The 27,626-nt window shown below is 43.1% G+C and overlaps 1 protein-coding gene across 2 annotated transcripts in view; it reads right to left on the reverse strand.

The window, feature by feature from the left end:
• Positions 1-27,626, reverse strand: part of LOC126346278 (uncharacterized) — a 176,276-nt gene that overhangs the window by 54,328 nt on the left and 94,322 nt on the right. For both annotated transcript variants that reach the window (XM_050002172.1, XM_050002173.1), the window contains exon 5: positions 23,698-23,930. In XM_050002172.1, coding sequence (XP_049858129.1) covers positions 23,698-23,930 — 233 coding nt within the window. The remainder of the gene's footprint in view (positions 1-23,697; positions 23,931-27,626) is intronic.

The raw sequence follows: 27,626 nt of genomic DNA on the forward strand, positions 1-27,626 counted from the left end.
ATTTGTCATTATGTACACTTGACTGCACAAAAATTGGCTGAGCCTCAGAATTTTATGTCTGGCTACATGATTGATCTGGCAACACGGTAGGTTGTGAAAGTGTTCAAAGTGCTGTATCTCCTGATGGTATAGTAGTAAATGTCATGCATTGTAGATGCAAACTCATAAGTTTGAGTCCAGTCATTCCTTAATTTTTTGAACTGTCTTTTGGTTTTCTGGTAAATGTAACTAGCCACCCACTATCTGCTGCCGGATGCTTGACACCAACCACCATCTAACCTTGTGAATGTGGCATAGTGCATCTTGGGCACGTTTCTGATCGCATATTGGTAAGCAACAAATTTTTCTCGTTGTAATTTCATTTTCTGTATGAAATAATTCTAATAAACTGAGTAACACTGTGTAGCTACACAACATGCTCAGATTACTATGAGTGTATTTATCAATTCTCATCTCCTTGCTTGAAGTTCTAGTATTTGTCTTTTAGTCACATGTTGGATTTTCCATTCTTTGATCCTATGAACACAGCTATGCATTATAAAACAGAGTCACAGTGGAGAAGGTCTAACACATGTGACACAGTGTTGGCTTTGGGTTTAACGGAGAGGTGAAGGCAGGCAGCTTGAGACGTGTGTCAAGTGTGGGGCAATATCTTGCCAGAAAAGGGTTCCCTTGTTTCAAGAAAGATCATTCTGGTATGAATTATTTCCCACAGTCAGGAAGTCTTGATAATTTACACATGTGATGAATTGCAACCATGTAGCCTTCATGTGGCATTTATATTCGTTAAGCAAGGATAGAGTACTGCTTGCTTAATTCAAAGCAACAAAAATCAGAGGAGTGACTATTACTGAATTTTTTTAATGACATTAGGTCAGAACTGTTGAATCTCAGTAATTTCAGTTTGCCAAGAGGAATTATGCACTGTTCCGCAAAACGTAAGGATGAGACATCTAAAGTATCATAACATAGTAACTACTTGGTGGAAATGAATGAAAATATGGGAGCATGTTCCCAGAGGTCTCCCAGTGAGGGACAGAAAGCTGAGTGTCACACAGCAGGAGGTCTCTGTGACTATAGTGCCAAAAGTGGCTGATCCTGCAACACGAGGCAGTTGGAGGAATGGGATCAGGAAACTGTAAGAGGGGCAATGTGTGATGAGCGTAGCCTATGAGTTTGGTATTGCTCACAGCATTATTTCACATGCATGGAAATGTTCCAAACCACAGACATTGCTGCCCGAAGGAAAGGACTTGGTCAACTATAGCACACAATCACTGTTACACTGTGCAACAGCCAAGAAGGGACCCACATCAAACTGTGGGTGCAATTGCAAACACATTTAACAGGACTGCAAGGCATGCAATCTTATGCTCCACAGTAGCACAGCGTCTGCATGGGGAAGGTCTCTTTGCTTAATGACCAGTAAGATGTGTTTCATTGACACCCACACATTGGCAGCACAATTTGCAATGGTTCCAAAAGCACAGAGAATGGACCAAAGAGGAGTACAGTCACATGTTGTTCTCAGATGAGATCAGATTCAGTATGAGTAGTGATTCTGGGAATGCTGTTATATGGCAAGAGGTGGGAACACATAATGCATCTAGGAACATTGTCGAAAATGATCATTTTGGTGGGCCAGGTGTTATGGTGCTCTGACTTCATATTTGTGAATGATGATGTGTGACCACATCAAACAGTGCAGGTGGAGGAGCTCTTGGAATGAGAGGGTATTCAGTGGAATGACTGGCCTGCCAGTTTGTCTGACTAAAATCCGATTGAGGACATAAGGCTTTGGTGGGGAGAAGTTTTGCTACATGTCTACAGGCACCAATGACCATAAAGCAGTTGTCAGCCACACTGGTGAAGGAATGGAATCCCTACCACAGAAACTTATTACCAATCTCATGGCCAGTATGGGAGCACATTGCAGAGCATACATTGCTGTACATAGTGATCACACACCCTAATTAAGAGCCATGTCCCAGCTTTCGTAATGTCTTCTCAAGATGCCTCTGTTCTTGTCATACTGTGATGGAATTTTTATTGTGAATTTCATTAGGAAATGTATGCATCATGGCAATGCAATTAGATGAACACCACATGTTATTCTTATGTTTGCTTTGGTCCAATTAATAATTTCTCTCTAAGTGATGAGGTACCCAAAAAATTATTCTGTATGATATTACTGAGTGGAAATATGCAAATATGTGAGAAAGTTTATTTATTTGTTTCACAGATTACCAATTATATGAAGAGCAAAAGTGGCTGGAAATAACTGTTTGAGAAAATCAGTTATATACTTTTTCCAGTTCAACGTTATGAAAAGGAAAGTTGCTCCTCGCCGTATAATGGAGAGTTGCAGATAGCCACAACAAAAAGACTGTTACAAATAAGCTTTCAGCCAGGAAGGCCTTCGTCAAAAATAGATCACACACACACACACACACACACACACACACACACACACTCTCTCTCTCTCTCTCTCTCTCTCTCTCTCTCTCTCTCTCTCTCTCTCTCTCACACACACACACACACACACACACACACACATAAACTCACACAGCCTCTGGGCGCTGAAGCAACACTGCAAGCAGTGGAACCGTGCGTGATGGAAGTTGATTGGTGGAGGTTGGGGGTTGGGGTGGGGAGGGGGTGCAATGGAGAAGAGGACTGTGTAGTGCTGGAATGGGAACAGGGAATGGCCTGGATGGGTGACAACAATGACTAATGAAGGTTAAGGCCAGGAGGGTTACGAGAATGTAGGATACATTGAAGGGAAAGTTCCCACCTGCACAATTCAGAAAAGCTGGTGTTGGTGGGAAGGATCCATATGACACAGGCTGTGACACAGTCACTGAAATGAAGGATGTTGTGTTGGGAAGCATGCTCAGCAACAGGGTGGTCCACTTGTTTCTTAGCCACAGTTTGTCATTTGTCAGTGGTCATTCACGTGGACACACAGCGTGTTGGTTGTCATTCCCACATACACTGTGTTGGTCAAAAGTATCCAGACACCCCAAAAACATACATTTTTCATAACTGATGCATTGTGCTGCCACCTATTGTCAAGTGCTCCATATTAGTGACTTCTGTAGTCATTAGACATCATGAGAGAGCAGAATAGGGCACTCTGTGGAACTCACGGACTTCGAACATGGTCAGGTGCTTGGGTGGCACTTGTGTCATAGTCTGTACGAGAGATTTCCACACATCCCTAGGTCCAATGGTGATAGTGAAGTGGAAACGTGAAGGGACACGAACAGCACAGAAGCGTACAGGCCGACCTCGTCTGTTGATTGACACAGACCACCGATAGTTGAAGAGGGTTGTAACATGTAATAGGCAGACATCTATCCAGACCATCACACAGGAATTCCAAACTGCATCAGAATTCACTGCAAATACTCTATGACAGTTAGGAGGGAGGTGAGAAAACTTTGATTTCATGGTTGAGCGGCTGCTCATAAGCCACACATCACGCTGGTAAATGCCAAATGACACCTTGCTTGATACAAGGAGCATCAGCATTGGATGACTGAACAGTGGAAAAATGTTGTGTGGAGCAGCTTGTGTAGTGGCAACAGTAAAATTCGGAAGCTGTGGTGTTATGGTGTGGTTATGTTTTTCATGGAGGGGGCTTGCACCTCTTGTCGTTTTGCATGGCACTATCACAGTACAGGCCTACACTGATGTTTTAAGCACCTTCTTGCTTCCCACTGTTGAAGATCAAATTGGGGATGGCGACTGCATCTTTCATCATGATCAAGCACCTGTGCTTAATACACGGCCTGTGACAGAGTGGTTACACGACAATAACATCCCTGTAATGGACTGACCTGCACAGAGTCCTGACCTGAATCCTATAGAACACCTTTGGGATGCTTTGGAATGCCAACTTGGTGCCAGGCCTCACCGACCGACATCAATACCTCTCCTCAGCGCAGCACTCCGTGAGGAATGGCCTGCCATTTCCCAAGAAACTTTCCAGCACCTGATTGAATGTATGCCTGCAAGTGTGGAAGCTGTCATCAAGGATAAAGGGTGGGCCAACACGATATTGAATTCCAGCATTACGGATGGAGGGCACCATGAACTTATAAGTCATTTTCAGCCAGGTGTCCAGATACTTTTGATCATGTAGTGTAGAATGCAGCACAGCGGTTGCAGCTTAGCTTGTAGATCACATGACTGGTTTCACAAGTAGCCCTGCCTTTGATAGGGTAGGTGATGTTTGTGATTGGACTGGAGTAGGCAGTAGTGGGATGATGTATGGGCCAGTTGTCGCATCTAGGTCTATTACAGGGATATGAACCATGAAGTAAGAGGTTGGGAGCAGGGATTTTGAAAGAATGGTTGAGTATACTGTGTAGGTTCAGTGGACAGCGGAATACCATTGTGGCAAGGGTGGGAAGGATAGGGAGCAGGAAATTTCTCATTTCAGGGCTCAGTGAGAGGTAATTGAAACCCTGGCAGAGAATGTAATTCAGTTGCTCCAGTCCTGGGTTGTACTGAGTTACTAGAGGAATGCTCTTCTTGGCCAGATGGTGAAACTTTGGGAGTTGGCGGGAAACTGGAAAGGTAAGGCAAGGGAGATTTGTTTTTGCATAAGGTTGGGAGGATAATTACAGTCTGTGAAGGCTTCAGTGAGACATTCAGTATATTTTGAGAGGGACCACTGATCACTGGAGATGCGATGACCACTGGTAGTTAGGCTGTATGGAAGGAACTTCTTGTTATGGGAAGGGTGGCAGCTGTCAAAGTGGAAGTATTGCTGGCTGTTAGTAGGTTTGATATGGGAAGAGATACTGATGTAGCCATCTTTGATGTGGAGGTCAACATCTAAGAAGGTGATTTGTTGGGTTGAGTAGGACCAGGTGAAGCAAATGGGGGAGAAGCTGTTGAGGTTCTAGAGGAATGCGGATAGGGTGTCCTCACCCTAAATCCAGATCATAACGATGTCATCATTGAATCTGAACCAGGTGAGGGGTTTAGAATTTGGGTGTTTAGGAAGGATTCCTCTAGATGGCCTATGAATAGGTTGGCATAGGTTGGTGCCATGTGGGTGCCCACAGCGGTAACCCAGATTTGTTTGTAGGTAATGCCTTCAAAGGAGAAGTAATTGAGGGTGAGGATATAGTTGGTCATGGCCACTAGGAAGGAGGTTGTTGGTCTGGAATCTATTGGGCATTGTGAAAGGTAGTGTTCAGTAGCAGTAAGGCCATGGGCATTAGGGATGTTAGTGTTAAAAGAGGTGGCATCAATAGTGACAAGCAAGACACTTTGTGGAAAAGGGACAGGAACTGTGGAGAGGAGGAAATGTTTGGTATCTTTCATCTAGGAGGGTAGGTTCCAGGTAATAGGTTAAAAGTGTTGGTCAATGAGAGCCGAGATTCTCTCAGTGGGAACCCAGTAGCCCACCACAATGGGGCATCCTGGGTGGTTGAGTTTATGGAGCAGGAGTGCTGGGAGTAGTAGCGGTGAACAGAGAGATGGACTCCAGGGAGAGGTTCTGGGATGGGCCTAAGTTCTGTAGGTGGATTAGATTAGATTAGATTAATACTTGTTCCATAGATCATGAATACGACACTTCGTAATGATATGGAACGTGTTGGTTAATAAAAGATTGCATGACACTAATGTTTAAGTTGTTTATTTTATTTTATTTTTGCCCCCCTTAATTTATATCTAAAAATTCAGCCAATGAGTAGAAGGAGTTGTCATCTAGAAATTCTTTTAATATATTAAAAACAAAGATTCCAAGACTTACCAAGCGGGAAAGCGCCGGTAGACAGGCACAATAAATAAAACACACAAACACACACACACAGAATTTTTAGCTTTCGCAACCGACGGTTACTTCTTCAGGAAAGAGGGAAGGAGAGGGAAAGACGAAAGGATGTGGGTTTTAAGGGAGAGGGTAAGGAGTCATTCCAATCCTGGGAGCGGAAAGACTTACCTTAGGGGGAAAAAAGGACAGGTGTACACTCGCACACACACACATATCCATCCGCACATACACAGACACAAGCAGACATTGGTAAAGGTAAAGAGTTCGGGCAGAGATGTCCTGAGATGTCAGTCGAGGTGGAAGTACAGAGGCAAAGAAGTTGTTGAAAGACAGGTGAGGTATGAGCGGCGGCAACTTGAAATTAGCGGAGGTTGAGGCCTGGCGGATAACAAGAAGAGAGGATATACTGAAGGGCAAGTTCCTATCTCCAGAGTTCGGATAGGTTGGTGTTAGTGGGAAGTATTCAGATAACCCGGACAGTGTAACACTGTGCCAAGATGTGCTGGCCGTGCACCAAGGCATGTTTAGCCACAGGGTGATCCTCTTTACCAACAAACACTGTCTGCCTGTGTCCATTCATGCGAGTGGACAGTTTGTTGCTGGTCATTCCCACATAGAAAGCGTCACAGTGTAGGCAGGTCAGTTGGTAAATCACGTGGGTGCTTTCACACGTGGCTCTGCCTTTGATCGTGTACACCTTCCGGGTTACAGGACTGGAGTAGGTGAAGGTGGGAGGGTGCATAGGACAGGTTTTACACCGGGGGCAGTTACAAGGGTAGGAGCCAGAGGGTAGGCAAGGTGGTTTGGGGGATTTCATAGGGATGAACCAAGAGGTTACGAAGGTTAGGTGGACGGCGGAAAGACACTCTTGGTGGAGTGGGCAGAATTTCATGAAGGATGGATCTCATTTCCGGGCAGGATTTTAGGAAGTCGTATCCCTGCTGGAGAGCCACATTCAGAGTCTGATCCAGTTCCGGGAAGTATCCTGTCACAAGTGGGGCACTTTTGGGGTTCTTCTGCGAGAGGTTCTGGGTTTGAGGGGATGAGGAAGTGGCTCTGGTTATTTGCTTCTGTACCAGGTCAGGAGGGTAGTTGCGGGATGCGAAAGCTGTTTTCAGGTTGTTGGTGTAATGGTTCAGGGATTCAAGACTGGAGCAGATTCGTTTGCCACGAAGGCCTAGGCTGTAGGGAAGGGACCGTTTGATATGGAATGGGTGGCAGCTGTCATAATGAAGGTACTGTTGCTTTTTGGTGGGTTTGATGTGAACGGATGTGTGAAGCTGGCCATTGGACAGATGGAGGTCAACGTCAAAGAAAGTGGCATGGGATTTGGAGTAGGACTAGGTGAATCTGATGGAACCAAAGGAGTTAAGGTTGGAGAGGAAATTCAGGAGTTGTTCTTCACTGTGAGTCCAGATCATGAAGATGTCGTCAATAAATCTGTACCAAACTTTGGGTTGGCAGGCTTGGGTAACCAAGAAGGCTTCCTCTAAGCGACCCATAAATAGGTTGGCATACGAGGGGGCCATCCTGGTGCCCATGGCTGTTCCCTTGAATTGTTGGTATGTTTGGCCTTCAAAAGTGAAGAAGTTGTGGGACAGGATGAAGCTGGCTAAGGTGACGAGGAAAGAGGTTTTAGGTAGGGTGGCAGGTGATCAGCGTGTAAGGAAGTGCTCCACTGCAGCGAGGCCCTGGACGTGCGGGATATTTGTGTATAGGGAAGTGGCATCAATGGTTACAAGGATGGTTTCCGGGGGTAACAGACTGGGTAAGGATTCCAGGCGTTCGAGAAAGTGGTTGGTGTCTTTGATGAAGGATGGGAGACTGCATGTAATGGGTTGAAGGTGTTGATCTACGTAGGCAGAGATACGTTCTGTGGGGGATTGGTAACCAGCTACAATGGGGCAGCTGGGATGTTTGGGTTTGTGAATTTTAGGAAGTAGGTAGAAGGTAGGAGTGCGAGGTGTCGGTGGGGTCAGGAGTTTGATGGAGTCAGGTGAAAGATTTTGTAGGGGGCCTAAGGTTCTGAGAATTCCTTGAAGCTCCGCCTGGACATCAGGAATGGGATTACCTTGGCAAACTTTGTATGTAGAGTTGTTTGAAAGCTGACGCAGTCCCCCAGCCACATACTCCCCCCGTTCAAGTACCATGGTCGTGGAAACCTTGTCCGCCGGAAGAATGACAATGGATCAGTCAGCCTTCAGATCACGGATAGCCTGGACTTCTGCAGTGGTGATGTTGGGAGTAGGATTAAGGTTTTGTAAGGAGGATTGAGAGGCAAGGCTGGAAGTGAGAAATTCCTAGAAGGTTTGGAGAGGGTGATTTTGAGGAAGAGGAGGTGGGTCCCGCTGTGATGGAGGACGGAACTGTTCCAGGCAGGGTTCAATCTGGATAGTGTCTTGGGGAGTTGGATCATTAGGAGTGGGATCAGGATTATTTTTCTTCGTGGCAAAGTGATATTTCCAGCAGAGACTATGAGTGTAGGACAGTAAATCTTCGACAAGGGCAGTTTGGTTGAACCTGGGAGTGGGGCTGAAGGTGAGGCCTTTGGATAGGACAGAGGTTTCGGATTGGGAGAGAGGTTTGGAGGAAAGGTTAACTACTAAATTGGGGTGTTGTGGTTCCAGATTGTGTTGACTAGAATTTTGAGGCGTTGGGGGGAGTGGAGCTGGAAGTGGGAGATTGAGTAGATGGGAGAGACTGGGTCTGTGTGCAATGAGAGGAGGTTGAGGTTTGTTGGAAAGGTTGTGGAGGGTGAGTGAGTTGCCTTTCCGGAGGTGGGAAACCAGGAGATTGGATAGTTTTTTGAGGTGGAGGGTGGCATGCTGTTCTAATTTGCGGTTGGCCTGTAGGAGGATGCTATGAACAGCCGGTGTGGATGTGGGAGAGGAAAGATTGAGGACTTTCATTTGGGATAGGAGTTGACGGGTGTGTTCATTGGCTGAGTCGATGTATAGGTGAAGGATTAGGCGGATGAGGGCTATGGATTATGCAGTTTGGAACTTGTATAAGGACTGATGCAGTTTGGAACTTGTATAAGGACTGATGGAAACATGGGTTGCAGCCAGAGATGGGAACTTTAAGTGTGAGGCCTTTGGGGGTAATGCCAAATGCCAGACAAGCCTGAGTAAATAAAATATGGGAGCGTAATCTGGCTAGGGTGAAGGCATGTTTGCGGAGGGAATGTAAATAAAATTTAATGGGGTCGTTGTAGGGATGTTGTGAGGTTGACATGGTATTAGAAGGTGGAAAGGGTAATATGAGGTTAAAGTGAAAATAAATAGAAATATATATAGGGAGAGGTAAAGGTGTGAAAAAAGTCGAAAAAGTGTTGCTTTGAGATGAGCTTGTGCTGAACTTAGGTTGGTGAACAACAATGGGTGCAAAGGTTAGGTAGTTGTGTTGTCTTCAAAACACGTTAAAGGGTGGGGAAATTCAGGAAAAATTCGAAAAAAATTTTGAAAAAATTTTTCGAAAAAAAAAATTTCGAAAAATTTTTTTTGAAAAAAATCTCGAAACAATGCGTGTAAATGTATTCAAAGGACTAGTTATGTACTAGCAGGTTATGAAAATGAGGCTAACAATTGTTTGATGAAGAAATAATAACGTTTAAACCTGTGGGAAGCTGCTAAAAAATGATCGGTTATGTGGGAAAAATGGGAATGGAAATAAAACGAAAGTTGTTGGAAAAAGCTGAGAAGGTTGTTTAATGGGTGAAAGTACCTGAAGCTGTGAAATACACTCCTGGAAATTGAAATAAGAACACCGTGAATTCATTGTCCCAGGAAGGGGAAACTTTATTGACACATTCCTGGGGTCAGATACATCACATGATCACACTGACAGAACCACAGGCACATAGACACAGGCAACAGAGCATGCACAATGTCGGCACTAGTACAGTGTATATCCACCTTTCGCAGCAATGCAGGCTGCTATTCTCCCATGGAGATGATCGTAGAGATGCTGGATGTAGTCCTCTGGAATGGCTTGCCATGCCATTTCCACCTGGTGCCTCAGTTGGACCAGCGTTCGTGCTGGACGTGCAGACCGCGTGAGACGACGCTTCATCCAGTCCCAAACATGCTCAATGGGGGACAGATCCGGAGATCTTGCTGGCCAGGGTAGTTGACTTACACCTTCTAGAGCACGTTGGGTGGCACGGAATACATGCGGACGTGCATTGTCCTGTTGGAACAGCAAGTTCCCTTGCCGGTCTAAGAATGGAAGAACGATGGGTTCGATGACGGTTTGGATGTACCGTGCACTATTCAGTGTCCCCTCGACGATCACCAGAGGTGTACGGCCAGTGTAGGAGATCGCTCCCTACACCATGATGCCGGGTGTTGGCCCTGTGTGCCTTGGTCGTATGTAGTCCTGATTGTGGCGCTCACCTGCACGGCGCCAAACATGCATACGACCATCATTGGCACCAAGGCATAAGCGACTCTCATCGCTGAAGACGACACGTCTCCATTCGTCCCTCCATTCACGCCTGTCGCGACACCACTGGAGGCGGGCTGCACGATGTTGGGGCGTGAGCGGAAGACGGCCTAACGGTGTGCGGGACCGTAGCCCAGCTTCATGGAGACGGTTGCGAATGGTCCTCGCCGATACCCCAGGAGCAACAGTGTCCCTAATTTGCTGGGAAGTGGCGGTGCGGTCCCCTACGGCACTGCGTAGGATCCTACGGTCTTGGCGTGCATCCGTGCGTCGCTGCGGTCCGGTCCCAGGTCGACGGGCACGTGCACCTTCCGCCGACCACTGGCGACAACATCGATGTACTGTGGAGACCTCACGCCCCTCGTGTTGAGCAATTCAGCGGTACGTCCACCCGGCCTCCCGCATGCCCACTATACGCCCTCACTCAAAGTCCGTCAACTGCACATACGGTTCACGTCCACGCTGTCGCAGCATGCTACCAGTGTTAAAGACTGCGATGGAGCTCCGTATGCCACGGCAAACTGTCTGACACTGACGGCGGTGGTGCACAAATGCTGCGCAGCTAGCGCCATTCGACGGCCAACACCGTGGTTCCTGGTGTGTCTGCTGTGCCGTGCGTGTGATCATTGCTTGTACAGCCCTCTCGCAGTGTCCGGAGCAAGTATGATGGGTCTGACACACCGGTGTCAGTGTGTTCTTTTTTCCATTTCCACGAGTGTAGTATTCACGAGTTTACACGAAATGTTTGTAAACTTGGAACAGTGGATTTTATAGTAGCGGTAAAGTGGAAAGCGTTAAAAAATTTTTTAGGTTATGGTTTGGAAGTAAATTACGTATTATTGAGTATAATTAGGCAGGATAAAATGTATGGTAGATTACGGAAAAAGGGAAGATGAATACAAAGTGAAACTACTTGTACAAACAAAAAGAGAAAGTAAGATGATAGAAAAGATTTCGAAATGCAACAGACAAAATAACAAACGTAATTGTTGGGTTCAAATTAATGATGTAAATGAAATAGAAAGAAACTTCCACATGGGAAAAATATATTAAAAACAAAGATTCCAAGACTTACCAAGCAGGAAAGCGCCGGTAGACAGGCACAATAAATAAAACACACAAACACACACACAGAATTTCTAGCTTTCGCAACCGACGGTTGCTTCTTCAGGAAAGAGGGAAGGAGAGGGAAAGACGAAAGGATGTGGGTTTTAAGGGAGAGGGTAAGGAGTCATTCCAATCCCGGGAGCGGAAATGCCATACAAAAGCAGTGAATGAAAGTAGGCATAGTAAGCTAATTTACTGAGATTCTTATCACCAAAATTTGCAATAACCCTAGTAGCATACGTAGCTGAACTCAGACGTTTCAGCAGACCATCAATGTGTTGCTTCGAGTTTAACCTCCCATCAATGGACACACCTAAAAATTTTGAAAATTCTACTTTAGCTACAGACTTCTGTTCAAAGTATATATTTATTACTGGAGTTGTGCCATTTACTGTACGGAACTGTATATACTGTGTTTTATCAAAATTTAAAGAGAGTCCGTTTGCTGAGAACCACTGAATAATTTTGTGAAAAACATCATTTACAATTACATCACTTAGTTCTTGGTTTTTGGATGTCATTACTATACTTGTATCATCAGCAAAAAGTACTAACTTTGCATCTTTATTAATGTGGAATGGTAAGTCATTAATGTATATCAAGAACAGTAAAGGACCGAAGATCGAAGCCTGTGGGACCCCGTACTTGATAGCCCCCCAGTTTGAGGAATCAGCTGTTATTTAACATTACATGAACTACTTATTTCAACTTTCTGCATTCTTCCAGTTAAGTATGAATTAAACCATTTGTGCACTGTCCCCCTCAAACCATAATGATTTAGCTTATCTAAAAGAATTCCATGATTTACACAATCAAAGGCATTTGAGAGATCACAAAAAAGACCAATGGGTGATGTCCGGTTATTCAGAGCATTTAATATTTGATCAGTGAAAGCGTATATAGCATTTTCTGTTGAAAAGCCTTCCTGAAAATCGAACTGACATTTTGTTAGTACTTTATTTTTACAAATATGAGAGGCTACTCTTGAATACATTAATTTCTCGAAAATTTTTGATAGAGCTGTCAGAAGAGAGATTGGGTGGTAGTTGTTGACATCCGACGTATCCCCCTTTTTATGCAATGGTTTTACAATGGCATATTTCAGTCTATCGGGGAAAACACCCTGCTCCAAAGAACTATTACATACATGGCTGAGAATCCTACTTATCTGTGGGGAACAAGCTTTAAGTACCTTGCTGGAAATGCCATCAATTCCATAAGAGCTTTTACTTTTCAGTGAGTTTATTATTTTACTAATTTCAGAGGGAGAGGTTGGTGGAATTACAGTTGTTTCAAACTGCACAGGTGTGGCCTCTTCTATTAGTAGCCTTGCCTCTTCTTGTGAAGATCTAGATTCTATTTTCTCAACAAAATTTAAAAAATGATCATTGAAAATATTTTCAATTTCTGATTGTTTGGTAGTACACTTGTCATTCAGTTTTAGGGCACTAAAGTCTTCCTGTGCTCTTGGTTGCCCTGTTTCCCTTTCAATAATATTCCAAATTGCTTCAATTTTATTATCAGAGTTACTGATCTCAGACATGATACACATGCTTCTGGACTTTTTAATAACTTTTCTTAGTACCGCACAATAGTTTTTATAATATTGAACAATTTTGGGGTCAGTACTCCCTCTTGTTAGATACAGTTCTCTTTTACGGTTGCAAGATCTTCTTATTCCTTTAGTTAGCCATGGTTATTTATATGTTTTCTTGGAATTATGTTTAACTATTTTCTTGGGAAGACAATTTTCAAATATCCTTAAAAATGTATCGTGAAATAAGTTATATTTCAAGTTTGCATTAGGTTCCTTATGCACTTCATCCCAGTCTAGTAGCTGTAGGCTTTCCCTAAAGTTTGCAATATTTATGTTGTCAATTGAACGCACTGCTTTGAAAGTCTGATTTGATATACTGCATGGAGCTATGTCATGTACTGTAACTAAGTGTGCACCATGATCTGAAAGACCATTCTCAACAGGATAAGCATTTATGTCCTTAAACTTATCTTGGTCTATAAAAAAGTTATCTATTAATGTACTGCTGTTCTTTATTATCCGAGTAGGAAAATCAATGACGGAGCTCAAATTGAAAGAACTGAGTAGTACTACAAGGTCATTCTTCCTATTACACTCTTTCAGGGAATCAACATTGAAATCCCCACAAATGATTATTTGCTTCCCCCGTCTGACAGATAGCACAACAAAGCATCCAAGTTTTTTAGAAATAGCTGGAAATTCCCTCAGGGGGACCTACACACTGTTACAATTATGAAAGTGCCATCATTTAGTTTTAGTTCAGTGGCACATGCTGCCATATGTTGCACTACACAACATTTTTTAGTTTCTAAATTTTTTACACTGTGGAAGCTTTTGACATATATGGCAACTCCCCCTCTCATCATATTATCTCTACTTACATGTGCAGCTAATTTGTACCCATTGATGCTAACCTTTTGCATATCAGTGGCAATGTGATGCTCAGACAGGCATAGCACATCTATTACATTCTCAGTTTTTATATCTTCTAAACAAAGCAGAAGCTTGTCAATTTTATTCTTCAATCCCTCAATATTTTGATGAATATACTAACATTATTTTTCACTTTACTTTTGTGAGTATCTTGAACTTTTTTAACATCTTTAGTACTTGCCTGGCTGAGTTTCCCACTAGACACTGATCTTACACTAAAAAAGAGTTTCCACCATGAGATGTAGTTGCTCCCCCCTTTACGTTTCCTGCTATCAGCGCAGCCAGTTTACCCTTCCCTTTCTTGTTGAGATGTAGGCCATGTCTAGTATAGTCCCACCTACAGAGTGAATCAACAGGAACCACACCAATGTGTGACCCTGCACCAGATCGAAGTAGCCGTTCCAACTTGGAATTAACTCTCCTGACAGAAGAGCTCAAATGAGGTCAGTCATGGCGCTCCAGAACCAACACAAACCCAACACTGGTATGACTCGATGTTGATGCAATTTTTGCCAGGTCACACTCTATGCTGTATCCCGGATCTCTGTCAATACTGTTGCCCGGCCCACCCACAATAACCATGGAATCTTTCTTAGTAAAGCCTCTACATAGTGAACCTAAATCCTCTGTAACCTGCCTCAGTCCCGGACTAGGTTTGAAAAAACTTGTGACCTGGTATTCTGACCCTAATTCATCCTGCAGAAGGTGGCCCACACCCCTAGCATGCGAACTACCTAGCAACAAAACTTTCTTTCTCTTTGCAGACTTCCCTATATTCTTATTCAATTTGCTGCTGAAATCTTGTTGAGCCCTGTCTACATCTACATCTGTGAGACGCTCATCAGTTTCTGACTGAGGCAACAGGTCAAACCTGTTTTGTACATTAATAACAAAGCTGTCAGAAGAATTTCTTGGCCTGTTCCTTATGCCTGTTGCCATTTCCCACCCCTGTTTACCCTTCTCCCCCCTTAACCTGCCCAGTTCTCGCCTAGCCTTATCTAACTCAGCCTGAAGGGCAGCAATTTTCCCCTCCTGTTCCACAATCTTTCTATCTCTACTGCATAGCCTACAGAACCACTTATGAGTCTCGCTCATTTTCCCAATTCCCACACCACTACAATCACCCCAATGAAAAAAGTTACTACATCCATCACACCAGACCCCGGAGCTAACGATTCTACGGCACGTCAGGCACTTTACACTCATGGTACAAATCGATTTTAGTGACAGAAAGACAATTAAGTTACCGGAAAACAATGAAAATCCATGTACGAAAAATTAGGCCTACGCGCGACTAAGTAAACAGTGGTTCAGAAAATTACTTAAGAGATGACTAAACTCTGCAGATATAAAGGGGCAGCAAATGTATTTAGCACACTAAACGATCAGTAAATGCACTTAAAATTGCGGTATGAAGTTTAATCTGAAAGCTCAATAGTTCAGACTCGCCGCAATATGTAAACAAAACGAACTTTACGTGATTTATCTGGCAGTTGGCCAAGTTTTTCTGCCAGGTCATTCTTGTGGTTCAAAACAACAGTGGCTGAGTCTTTGTCCGCAGGTAGGATTATAAGATTGGGATCAGTTTTTAGATGGTGGACTGTGGTTCTTTCTGCAGATGTAAGGTTAGTTTGCATGTTGAGGGTTTTCAGAAATGATGCTGGGCAATGTTTGAGTTAAGAAATTCTGGAAATTTAACAGGTGGGGATTTGGAGGCAGTGGGGGTGGATCATGGTTGGATGGAGGAGTGAACTGAGTCAAGCAGGGTTCAACATAGGTCTTTGGTCGGGTCTGATTGCAGGGTTGTTGGCAAAACAGTGTTTCCACTGTAGAGCCCGGGAGAAGGAGAGAACGTCTTTAACAAGTTTAACAAGTCCTGCATGATTGAATGTGGGAGTGGTGCAAAAGGTGAGGCACTTGGAAAGGACTGATATTTCTGTGGGGCTAAGGCTTCTCCATCTAACCTCCTGACTGCACTTAGCTGCCACCCTCTCTCCACCTCGTCCCTGCACTGTCTCCCACCCCTACCCTACTATCACTCCCCCCCCCCCTCCCTTCCCCAGCTTCCTCCTTGCCGCCAACCAGTCACCATTCGCATCATGCACTGGTGCTGCTGCTCGCAGTTGGACTTCAGTTACCAGAGACTGCAGTCAAGTGTGTGTGAGTTACGTTTCCATGTGTGGTGAGTAGTAACTTTCCTTTTCATAGTGTTGTTACATTCCATCCTGTATTTTCCATTGTTTGATTTTTGCCTCACAGCTTATCTCTGCTCCAAACCCAGTGCTGTTTTCTTTTCTTACTGCTTCTTATGCATTATAGTACTCAATGTCTGTCCTTCTTTCTCTTCTTTCCTGTGTTTCTCTTGTTATTTACAAACTACGCTGCACACTCTGCTTAAGAGCCACACTGAATCAACCATCTCGCCCGCACACAACAGACACTTTACTCCTGCTGATATCATTAACCCTCTACCTTCAACTTGATCACTCTCCCTGCGACACTCTCACATATTTTTGCATTTTATTTACTGCAACTTTCCGGTGCCATACAGCCTACCATTAATTAGCACTGGTCTTCTCAGCTTTCTTGTTCTTTTCTTCTCAAAACTTCCTCAAGCTTTCACTATGGGCCTGTCTTCTTTCTTGTATCCATTTCAGATTCTTTTCCGTTGTCTTTTTGGTTGTGAACTTATGAGGGTTGATTTCTGTCTGTATGAAGTCCAAGTGGTTTCTACTGAGTTCTACTGAGTTCCATGATGTCATTTTTGGTTTCTGTTAGCTAGTGTGCCCTAGTTTGGCGAATTCCTTTGATGATAAGGAAGATTTTCTTGGTCATTCTAGAGGCACCCATTCTTGCTAAATGTCCATAGAATTTCAATTGTCTTTTCCATGCAACTGACATGAAACATTCAGTCCTCGAGTACAGTTCTTCAGAGCTTTTGCGCATCCAGATACATTCTTGAATTTTCAGTTCAGATATTTTCCTGAGTATTTGCCTCTCCATTTTCACAATGTCCTTGATGTTGATGGTTAATTATGATGTTTCAGTTGTGTAGAGCACTTCTGTAAGAGATACTGTATGATAGTGGTGAAGTTTGGCTTGGGTGGATAGCGATTTCTTACTATATGTTCTCCAGGTGATTGTATAAGCTTTAAATAATTTTTCTACTTGTATTTTGTGAGCTACTTTTTCATTGCCAGTGTTTCTGATCATTTCACCCAAGTACTTGAAGTAATTGTTTGACATCACCATATTTTGTTGCAAGTGGTTTCAGATTTGAACTGCTGGAGTCCAAGGATTGTGTTTTCTCGTAAGAAATTTGGAGTCTGGTTTTGGTGGCAGCCTCATGAAGTTTCTTGATGGCATGTTTGGCTTACTCGGGAGTCCACATAATTATTGTTAGGTCATCAGCAAAAGCAAGGCATTTTATGTTGATTTGTTTGTCCTTTGTTCCCATATTTATTCCAGGTATTTCTTTCTCCCACGTCTTGATAATCTTGTCCATTACCAGGTTAAAGAGGAGTGGGGACAACACATTACTCTGTCTTACTCCTATCCTAATAGGAAAAGGTTCAGAAACTTCTTCCATGAATTTTACTTTTGAGGGTGTGTCTGTTAAAGTCTGCTCAATTAATGAAGTAGTTTTGTTATCTAAACCATATTCACGAAGTGTATTGAACAGACTGGTGCGATGAATTGAGTCATATGCTTTCTTGAAATCTACGAAGCTGACTACTGTGTGGTTCGACTGACAATGTTGCAGTATCATCTTCAGGTTCCAGATCTGTTCTGCGCAGGATCGATGTGGGTGGAAGCCTGCCTGATATTCACCGATCATGTGTTCTGTCTGTCTGTTCTAATCTGGTGACAAGAGCATGTGAGAGCACTTCGTAAGCGAGTGGTAGGAGTGAAATGCCTCGATAGTTGTTGGGATCGGTCTTGTCACCCTTTTTGTGTAGAGGGCGAATCAAAGCAGTTTTACAATCTGCTGGTATGATTCCACTTTCCCATACTTTTGCAATGATAGTTTTTAGTCTGCCAATCAAGAGTTCACCTCCAATCTTGAGCATTTCAGCAATTACACCATCTATATAGAATTTTTATTATTTATATCTTTTCTTTGATCTCATTGTGACTTCATGATAATTTTAGTCAGTTTTCGCCTCTTGCTATCGTCAACTTCCTGAGATTTCATCTTCTTTCCCCCCTTTTTGCACACATTTCATCCTCATTGTGGTTTCCCCCACCTATTCGGGTGTATTTTTGTGAATTCTTTTCAGACATAATTCTATATTATTTATGTAATTTTTCAGATTTTTTTCCATCATCATGGATCCTTGCTCCTTCCATCCTTGTCAATACAGAAAAGTTACCTTCTTTCCATCTGCAAAATTCTCCTGCTATGCAATCCCAAATTCCTGGAACCCATTAACAAACATTAAAACTCTTGGCTACCAGGAACTAGAGCAACATTCACAATGCCACCTCAAAAAACTCTCCACCCTGCTCACTCCCTACTCCCACCTTGGAGTACCACTCTCTACCACCTCTAGAACAACCTCTCCCACATCCCCTCATAGCTCACAAACCCTGTCTCACAGACCTACTACATTTACCACACTCTCCAAAACTCCCTCCCACCACCACACTGAATACAGAACCTAAACAGACCTGAAACACAGTCGTGAAACTTTCCTCCAGAAGCCTTAGCCCCACAGAAATATCAGTCCTTTTCAAAGGCATCACCTTTTGCCCTATTCCCAAATGCGATCATGTAGGATTTGTTATAGACCTTCTCTTCTTCTCCTGGTCCCTACAGTAGATGTACTTTTTTGCCACCAATGCTAGCAATCATACTCAACCAAACACCAATGTTGAATGAACCCTGCCTGACTCAGTTCACTCCTCCATCCGACTGTGATTCACCCCCACTGCCCTCCAAATCACCCCGTTAACTTTCCCAAATTTCTTAAGCTCAAACTTTACCTTAGTATCATTCCTCAAGTCCCTCAACATGCAAACTAACCTTACATCTGCAGAAATAACAGCAGTACATCATCTAAAAACTTATCCCAACCATACAATCCTACCTGCGGACAACGGCTCAACTAATGTTGTTTCGAACCACAAGAATTACATGGCAAAAGGACTATGTCACCTTCAGATACATCCACCTACAAACATCGCCACAATGACCCCATTCCAGAATTCAGGAGGATCTGCAGTCACTCCTCAATTCCTTAGACCCATCCCAGTAGCTATCTCCAGAGTCCATCTCTCTGTTCACCACTACTACTCCCAGCACTCCTACCTTCTACATGCTTCCTGAAGTCCATAAACCCAACCACACACAATGCCCCATTGTCACGGGCTACTGTGCCCCCACTAAGAGACTCTCGGCACTCTTAGACCAACACCTTCAACTTGTTACCTGAAACCTACCGCCCTATATAAAAGATACCAACCATTTCCTCCACCGACTCTCCACAGTTCCTTTCCCTTTACCACAAAGTGTCTTACTTGTCACTATTGATGCCACCTCGATATACCCTAAAATCCCTAATGTCCATTGCCTTACTGCTACTGAATACTACCTTTCCCAATAGCTGATGGATTCCAGATGCAAAACCTCCTTCCTAGTCGCCATGACCAAATATATCCTCATCCTCAAGTACTTCTCCTTTGAAGGCATTACCTACAAACAAATCTGGGTTACCGCTGTGGGCACCCACATGGCACCAACCTGTGCCAACCTATTCATGGGCCATCTAGAGGAATCCTTCCTAAACACACAAATCCTAAACCCCTCACTTGTTTCAGATTCATTGATGACATCTTCGAGATTCGGATCAAGGGTGAGGTCACCGTATCCACATTCCTCTAGAACCTCAACAGCTTCTCCCCCATTTGCTTCACCTGGTCCTACTCAACCCAACAAACCACCTTCTTAGATGTTGACCTCCACCTTGAAGGTGGCTACATCAGTATCTCTGTCTATATAAAATATTCTAACCACCGGCAATACCTCAACTTTGACAGCTGCTATCTTTTCCATACCAAGAAGTCCCTTTCATACAGCCTAGCCACCTGTGGTCATTGCATCTGCAGTGATAAGCGGTCCCTCTCAAAATATACTAAGGGTCTCACTAAAGCCTTCACAGACTGTAATTATCCTCCCAACCTTGTGCAAAAACAAATCTCCCGTGCCTTACCTTTCCAGTTTCCCACCACCTCCCAAAGTTTCACCATCTGGCCACAGAGGAGCATTCCTCTAGTATCTCAGTACTACCCAGAACTGGAGCAACTGAATTACATTCTCTGATAGGATTCTGACTACCTCTCATCGTGCCCTGAAATGAGATATTCCAGCCCACTATTCTTCCCACCTCTCCCACACTGGTGTTCCGTCATCATCTGAACCTACATGATATACTCATCAATCCCTACAAAACCCTTGCTCCCAATCTCTTACCTCATGGCTCATGTCTTCATGTCCCTGTAATAAGACATAAATGCAAGAACTGTCCCAAACATCCTCCCACTACCACCTACTCCAGTCCAATCACAAACTTCACCTATCCCATCAAAGGCGTCTATGAAACTAGTCATGCGATCTACAAGCTAAGCTGCATTCACTGTGCCGGATTCTATGTGGGAATGACAGCCAACAAGCTGTCTGTCCACATGAATGGGCACCGACAAACTGTGGCCATGAAACAAGTGGACCACCATGTTGCTGAGCCTACTGCCCAACATGACATTCTCATTTCAATGACTGCTTCACATCCTGTGCTTTCTGGATCCTTCCCACCAACAACAGCTTTTCTGAATTGCATAGGTGGGAACTTTCCCTGCAAAATATTCTATGTTCCCCTAACCCTCTTGGCCTCAAGCACTGTTAGTCATTTTCCTCACCCATCTAGCCCCTTCCCTTTTCCCATTCCTGCACTACACAGCCCTCTCCATCACTGCACCCAATCTTTGTACTCTTCATTTTCCACTACCCCTCCCCCCAACCTCTCCTCTGCTCTCTGTCTAACCTCCTGGCTGCACATAGCTGTCCATCCTCTCTCCACATCGTTCCTATGTGCTTCCCAGCACCAGTTCACTGTACCCTACCCCTACCGTGTCATCTATTTTTGACGAAGGCCTTGCTGGCTGAAAGCTTATTTGTGACAGTCTTTTTGTTGTGCCTATCTGCAACACAGCACCTCTGATATATGGTGAGTAGCAACTTCCTTTTCACAACATTGGTACATTCCATCCTGCATTTTCCACTGTTTGACTTCTTCCAGTTCAAGTTTTCATCAATATGTACACTAAAAAATTTGGAACATTTGCCCTATTTACTGAGTTCTGCCCATGTGTTACATCAGTTGTTGGCAGAACTATATTTGCTGTACATAACTGAATGTAGTACTTCTTTTTCAAAATTTAGGAAGTGTCCATTTTCATGGAATGACTTAATAATTCTTTCAAAAATATCATTTACCAACTTTTCTGTTTCTTTCTCTCTAATGGGACTTTTTATAACACTAGTATCATCTGCAAAATGTAGCAGTTGTGCTTGTTGAATGTTAAGTGGGCGGTCATTCACATATATAAGGAACAGGAGTGGTCCAAAAACTGAACCCTGTGAGACTCCCTTTGTGCTTTTCCTCTGTCACTAAAATTTTCTATCTTTTTGACATCGGCTTGATTATCAGCACAACCTTTCGTATTCTGATGCAAACCAGTTGTGCATACAGCCATAAATTCCTTAAAGCTTGGGGTTTTTCTAAGAGAGTAACATGATCTATAGAATCAAACATCTTAGAAACATCACAAAAAATACCAACTGGAAATGTATCATTATTTAAGGCTTGTACTATTAGGTGAGTGAATGTATAACTAGCATTCTCAGTCCTGCAACTGTTCTGGAATCCAAACTGTGATATGCTAAGTAAATTGTTTCCACTTAAGTATGTGACTATACATTACTTTACCTAACATTGTGGAAAAAGACGTCAGTAAGGAAACTGCGCAACAACTGTTGAAGTCTGTCTAATAATTGATGAAGTCTGTCTAATAATTGATGAAGTATATCTTGTGATCTTTCTCATGATATGGTTTAACAATGCATATTTTAACCTATCTGGAAAAATTCCCTGTGCCAGTGATGCATTGTATATACCACTAGAGACATTACATAGTAAGTTGGAACAACTTTTCAGAATTCTGTTTGAAATTCAATCAATTCTACATGACCCTTTGATTTTATAAATAACTGCATTAATTTCAGTGAAGGATGTTGCTATGTAATCTTGTACACTGACTGGCAGTCCAGTCTACCATCAGACCATGTTCCACATAGTTTCCATCTTCTTATCTGCTGTATTTATTTCTGCCAGGACATGCATACGTATGACATTTTAATCACTTTCCTTAAAATACTATAGTTTTTTGTAGCATGCAGGTAATGTCAGATCTCGACTTGCATCTTCTAGATGACCTTTTCTTTGCCAAGAACTATAATGGATGGAAAAATATCCAAATCAAGTTGTTTGGATGACATTTATATGTATAGAGGATGCAATTATGTGCAAGGTAAAAGCTGCAGAGTGAAGTGTTTTTACCAGATCCAGGATATGGTAGGATCAACTTAATTTGCTATCAATAACTCAGTAGAGGCAACTTGCTATGTTTCTTATCCACTACATCTTATGTTTATGTCCTCTTGTTCTTTCTATGTCACATGAAGTTATACATCTTGAATTCTTTGGAGTGAGCGCATTACAGCTAAAAAAGTTGAGGATATCATTAAACACACAGGTAGCAAATGTTTCCAGGTTTTTCCCTGGTATTCTATCCACTAGGAGAGAAGTATCAGAAGAAAGAGGGTGAACTTGCTCACTGTACAGAGTATGCAAGGAACCTATAGTAAAGTCAGGATAAGTTAATCCCTGACAGCTGCAATGGACTGGGCATGGTAGCTCCAGGAGCCTGTCTCAACCAATAAATTAACATGATTTTGTAAATGTCTCTATGGCAATGCCTCAGTATTGTCACACCTCTGTAGACTGATACTGTATTCACCTACAGCCATTAACACTTCACGGCCAAAAGCTGACAACAGTGCTGTGAGTTGTGAGGGATCTTCTTATGCAACCTTGACTAAAGTACTGAGTCTTGTGGCACTCCAGTGGTAACTGTGCCCCACTTAGAAGAAGCTGTAACTCCATTACTATCAGTAATTGTTACCCTCTGCTTCCTATCTGTTACACGAGACTTAATCCATGTCCCTATTATTCCAATTAATCCATAATGCAAACCTTGAAAATAAATAGCTTCCTTGAAATTATTCTATTAATTTATAATGATATTGACTATAACATGATCGTTTGCTGAAAACAAAGTCATTAAAACATACATATTCACATAACCAAGAAATTATTTTTATTGGATAATGAATTTTTTAATATTTAAGACCAATAACTAGAATTAAAACAACAACCAACAACCTATTTTTTACCATATTTTCTTCTGTTCAAAATTCAGGTGATTAAAGATGTCATCAGACAATCTAATTTACAAAGATTGTTTATCTTCTGGAAATTAGGTGATGAAGCAATTTTTGTTTAAATAAGTTATGAAAGTTAGTCAAAAATTAATTCTGCATAGAGGTGGTGGAGACGACTATAGAAAAGAATTTAAAGCTGTGTCACAGGTGGAAGAGATTAAACATCCCCACCCAACTCTCAACTAGAAGAACATTTCAAAATCAATGTAAAAAGAAGCTTACATAACACTGGCAGAAAAAAATAAAAAACACACACTGTTATATTTGACTCAGCAAGTGTACTTAAATAATGATGTATATAAAATACTTGTTACAAGTACAAACCTCCCACGTTTCGAAGGGGTGTTCAAAAAGCTTTCATATGTATTTACAGCGGTGTCAAGATTTCTGACTGAAAAAGGGCTATGTCTTCTACTTTTCTCATGCAGAGATTGTGATAGTGTGTAACTGCAGTTTGCTCCTTTTTTCTCATGAATAAGTCTGGTATGGCATACCTTCCGTTGTCTCTTTATTGCATCTCGGATACTGGGCACAACATACCTCTCTAGTTCATATTTCTGTTAAACAAAAAAAAATTTTATAAATACTCTAATGTAGCAAATAAACAACCCTAAGTACAAGACTGAAAAGAACTAATGCTGATATTGGTATTTATATAAACATATTGTAATCTACAGAAAGTTCTGGTCTAGAATTGAGAATGCAAATTATTTAGGAATAAAGGAGATGACTCACAGAAAGGCAGAAGTGCTGCATTGCGGAGAGGTATGCATACAAAAGGTAGAGAGTTAGGCTACCTTTTTGAATGCACTGCATTTTTCAAGCTCGTGGGAAAAAAATGCTCAAAACACCCACACACACACCTGCTATATGTTGTGCCAACGTGTGGTCTAACTCGTTTTTGGCAACAGTTTAGAAGTAGCCATCCATTCCAGTTGACAGCTGATTGGTCATCATACCAGTGTTAAATGCTGTGTAATGCTTGCAGCAGTGCTGGTACTAACTTAGCTGCTTACACAGGTGGCCCAGCCTTTGATGGGGTGGGATAAGACTGTGACGGGACTGGAGTAGGTGGTGCTGGTTAGTGGACTGGGCAGGTCTTGCATCTGGGCCTTCCACAGGAGTACGATATTTATGTCAGAGGATTGGAGGTCAGAGATAATCAAAGCCCTGATGAAGGAAATGGTTCAGTTGTTCCAGTCTAGGGTGATATTGGGTGACAAGGGGGGGGGGGGGGGGGGGCACTTTTTTGTGAGTGGTTCTTGGGATGGATGTGAGGATCAGGTGTATATGAGGATATGACATGGGAAATCTGTTTTTCAATTGCGTCTGGAGAGTACTGTCTGTCTGTGATGGCCTTTGTGAGGTCTTCTCCATACTGGGCAAGAGAGCTCTCATCACTGCAGATGCATCTAGCATGGGTGGCCAGGATGTGCGGGACGGATTTTTTGGTGTGGAAGGGGTGGCAGGTGTCAAAGAGCAGGTACTGTTGGTGATTGGAAGGTTTGACGAGAACCAAGGTGTGGCTGGAGACATTTGAGAGAAGAAGATGGACACCTAGGATGGTGGCATGGTGGGTGGAGGAGGATCAGGTGAAGTGGTTGGGAGAGAAGATGTTGAGGTTGTGGAATAATGAGGATAAGGTGTTTTGGTTTTGGGTCCACATTATAAAGATAACGTCAATAAACTTAAATCAGACCAGGGGTTTGATGTTTTAGGAAGCTAGGAATGTTTCCTCTAGGTGGCCCATAAAGAGGTTAGCATAGGAGGGTGCCATTCAGGTGCCCTTGGTTGTGCCATGAATTTGTTTGTATACGTTCCCTTCAAATTTGATGTAGTTATGGGTTAGGATGTAGTTGGTTAGATGTATAATGATGAAGAGGTGGGTTTGCAATCTGCAGGGCTCTGGAAGAGGCAGTGTTTAATCAGGGCAAGGTCATAGGAATGAGGAATGTTGGTGTATAGGGAGATTGTATCAACAGTAATGAGTAGGGGGTGGGGATTGTGGAGAGATGGTGGAGGAAGTGGTTGGTATTTTTTGTGTGGGAGCCTAGGTTTTGGACAATTGGTTGGAGATGTTGATGAATAAGGGCCGAGATTCTTTCAGTCGGGGAACTGCAACCAACCACAATGGGGAATCCAGAACTGTTAGATTTGTACATTTTGTGGAGCATTTAGAAGGTGGGTGTGCAGGCTGTTGCGGTGTGTAGGGAGATGGATTCAGGGGAGAGGTTTTGGGAACAGCCTAAGGATTTCAGCAGGGATTGGATGTTACATTGGACTTCTGGGCTGGGATCACTTTGGCAGAACTTGTAGGTGGCAGTGTCGCACATCTGGCAGAGGCCCTGTGCCAGGTAGTCACTCCAAATCATCACAATAGTGGTCGAACCTTTGTCTGCCTGGAGGATGATCAGGTCATAACCCATTTTTAAGTTGTATAGGGCAGCCCTTTCTTCTGTTGAAAGGTTTGTTGTTTTTAGTGGAGAGATCTGGGGAAGGATGGGACAGACAGGTTGGAAGTTAGGAATTCTTGGAAAGTGGCAAGGGGATGGTTGGGTGGGAGTGTGGGAGGGTCACAGTTGGATGGTGATGTGAACTGGGACAGGCAGGGTTCGATGTTGGAATTGTATTGGATTTGGTTAGATTGGTTGGTGGCAAAGAAGTGTTTCCACTGTAGGGAGCAGGAGAAATGACCTTCATCTTTTCAGATTCTTCCAGTGCTTTTCCCTCACAAACCTTATTCAACAAAAACACATCTCCATGCACAAGCACCCTGAACACTCTCCATTCCCTCCACAAAATACTGTTACTATGCAATCTCCACTACCTACACCTCTTTACACAAATTGAAATCCTGACATTACAACATCTAGAAGAACGTTTGAAACACCACATACACATGTAGTTATCCAGCCTGCTGGCACCCCACTCCTGACTTTGGACACCACTATGCAACCCCCATCCTACACACCTAAAATGGTCCTGATTTGACCACCCTTCCATCAGACAAATGTTCCACCATTGTTGTGATGAACCAGAGTGACTACCTAACAGAGGTGACTACCTAAATCGCGCACACACACACACACACGCATATCCATCCATACATACACCACTGTATGGATGGATATGCATGTATGTGTGTGTGCGTGAGTATATACCTATCCTTTTTTTCCCCCTAACGTAAGTCTTTCCGCTCCCGGGATTGGAATGACTCCTTACCCTCTCCCTTAAAACCCACATCCTTTCATCTTTCCTTTTCCTTCCCTCTTTCCTGACGAAGCAGCCGCCGGTTGCGAAAGCTCGAAATTCTGTGTGTAAGTCTTGGAATCTTTGTTTTTAATATATTTTTCCCATGTGGAAGTTTCTTTCTATGTGTGTGTGTGTGTGTGTGTGTGTGTGTGTGTGTGTGCGAGTGTACACCTGTCCTTTTTTTCCCCTAAGGGAAGTCTTTCCGCTCCCAGGATTGGAATGACTCCTTACCCTCTCCCTTAAAACCCACATCCTTTCATCTTTCCTTCTCCTTCCTGGGTAAGTCTTGGAATCTTTGAAGAAACTTCCACATGGGAAAAATATATTAAAAACAAAGATTCCAAGACTTACCAAGCGGGAAAGCGCCGGCAGACAGGCACATGAACAAAACACACAAACACACACACAGAATTACGAGCTTTCGCAACTGGCAGTTGCTTCGTCAGGAAAGAGGGAAGGAGAGGGAAAAATGAAAGGATGTGGGTTTCATCCTTTCATTTTTCCCTCTCCTTCCCTCTTTCCTGACGAAGCAACTGCCAGTTGCGAAAGCTCGTAATTCTGTGTGTGTGTTTGTGTGTTTTGTTCATGTGCCTGTCTGCCGGCGCTTTCCCGCTTGGTAAGTCTTGGAATCTTTGTTTTTAATATATATATATTAAGTCTTGGAATCTTTTATATATATAATGAGGTAAATAAAATAGAAAGAAACTTCCACATGGGAAAAATATATTAAAAACAAAGATTCCAAGACTTACCAAGCGGGAAAGCACCGGTAGATAGGCACAATAAATAAAACACACAAACACACACACAGAATTTCTAGCTTTCGCAACCAGCGGTTGCTTCTTCAGGAAAGAGGGGAAGAGAGGGAAAGACGAAAGGATGTGAGTTTTAAGGGGGAGGGTAAGGAGTCATTCCAATCCCGGGAGCGGAAAGACTTACATTAGGGGGAAAAAAGTACAGGTGTACACTCGCACACACACACACACACATATCCATCCGCA

This window comes from Schistocerca gregaria, chromosome 1 (assembly GCF_023897955.1).
Source record: "Schistocerca gregaria isolate iqSchGreg1 chromosome 1, iqSchGreg1.2, whole genome shotgun sequence".
Lineage (NCBI taxonomy): Eukaryota > Metazoa > Arthropoda > Insecta > Orthoptera > Acrididae > Schistocerca > Schistocerca gregaria.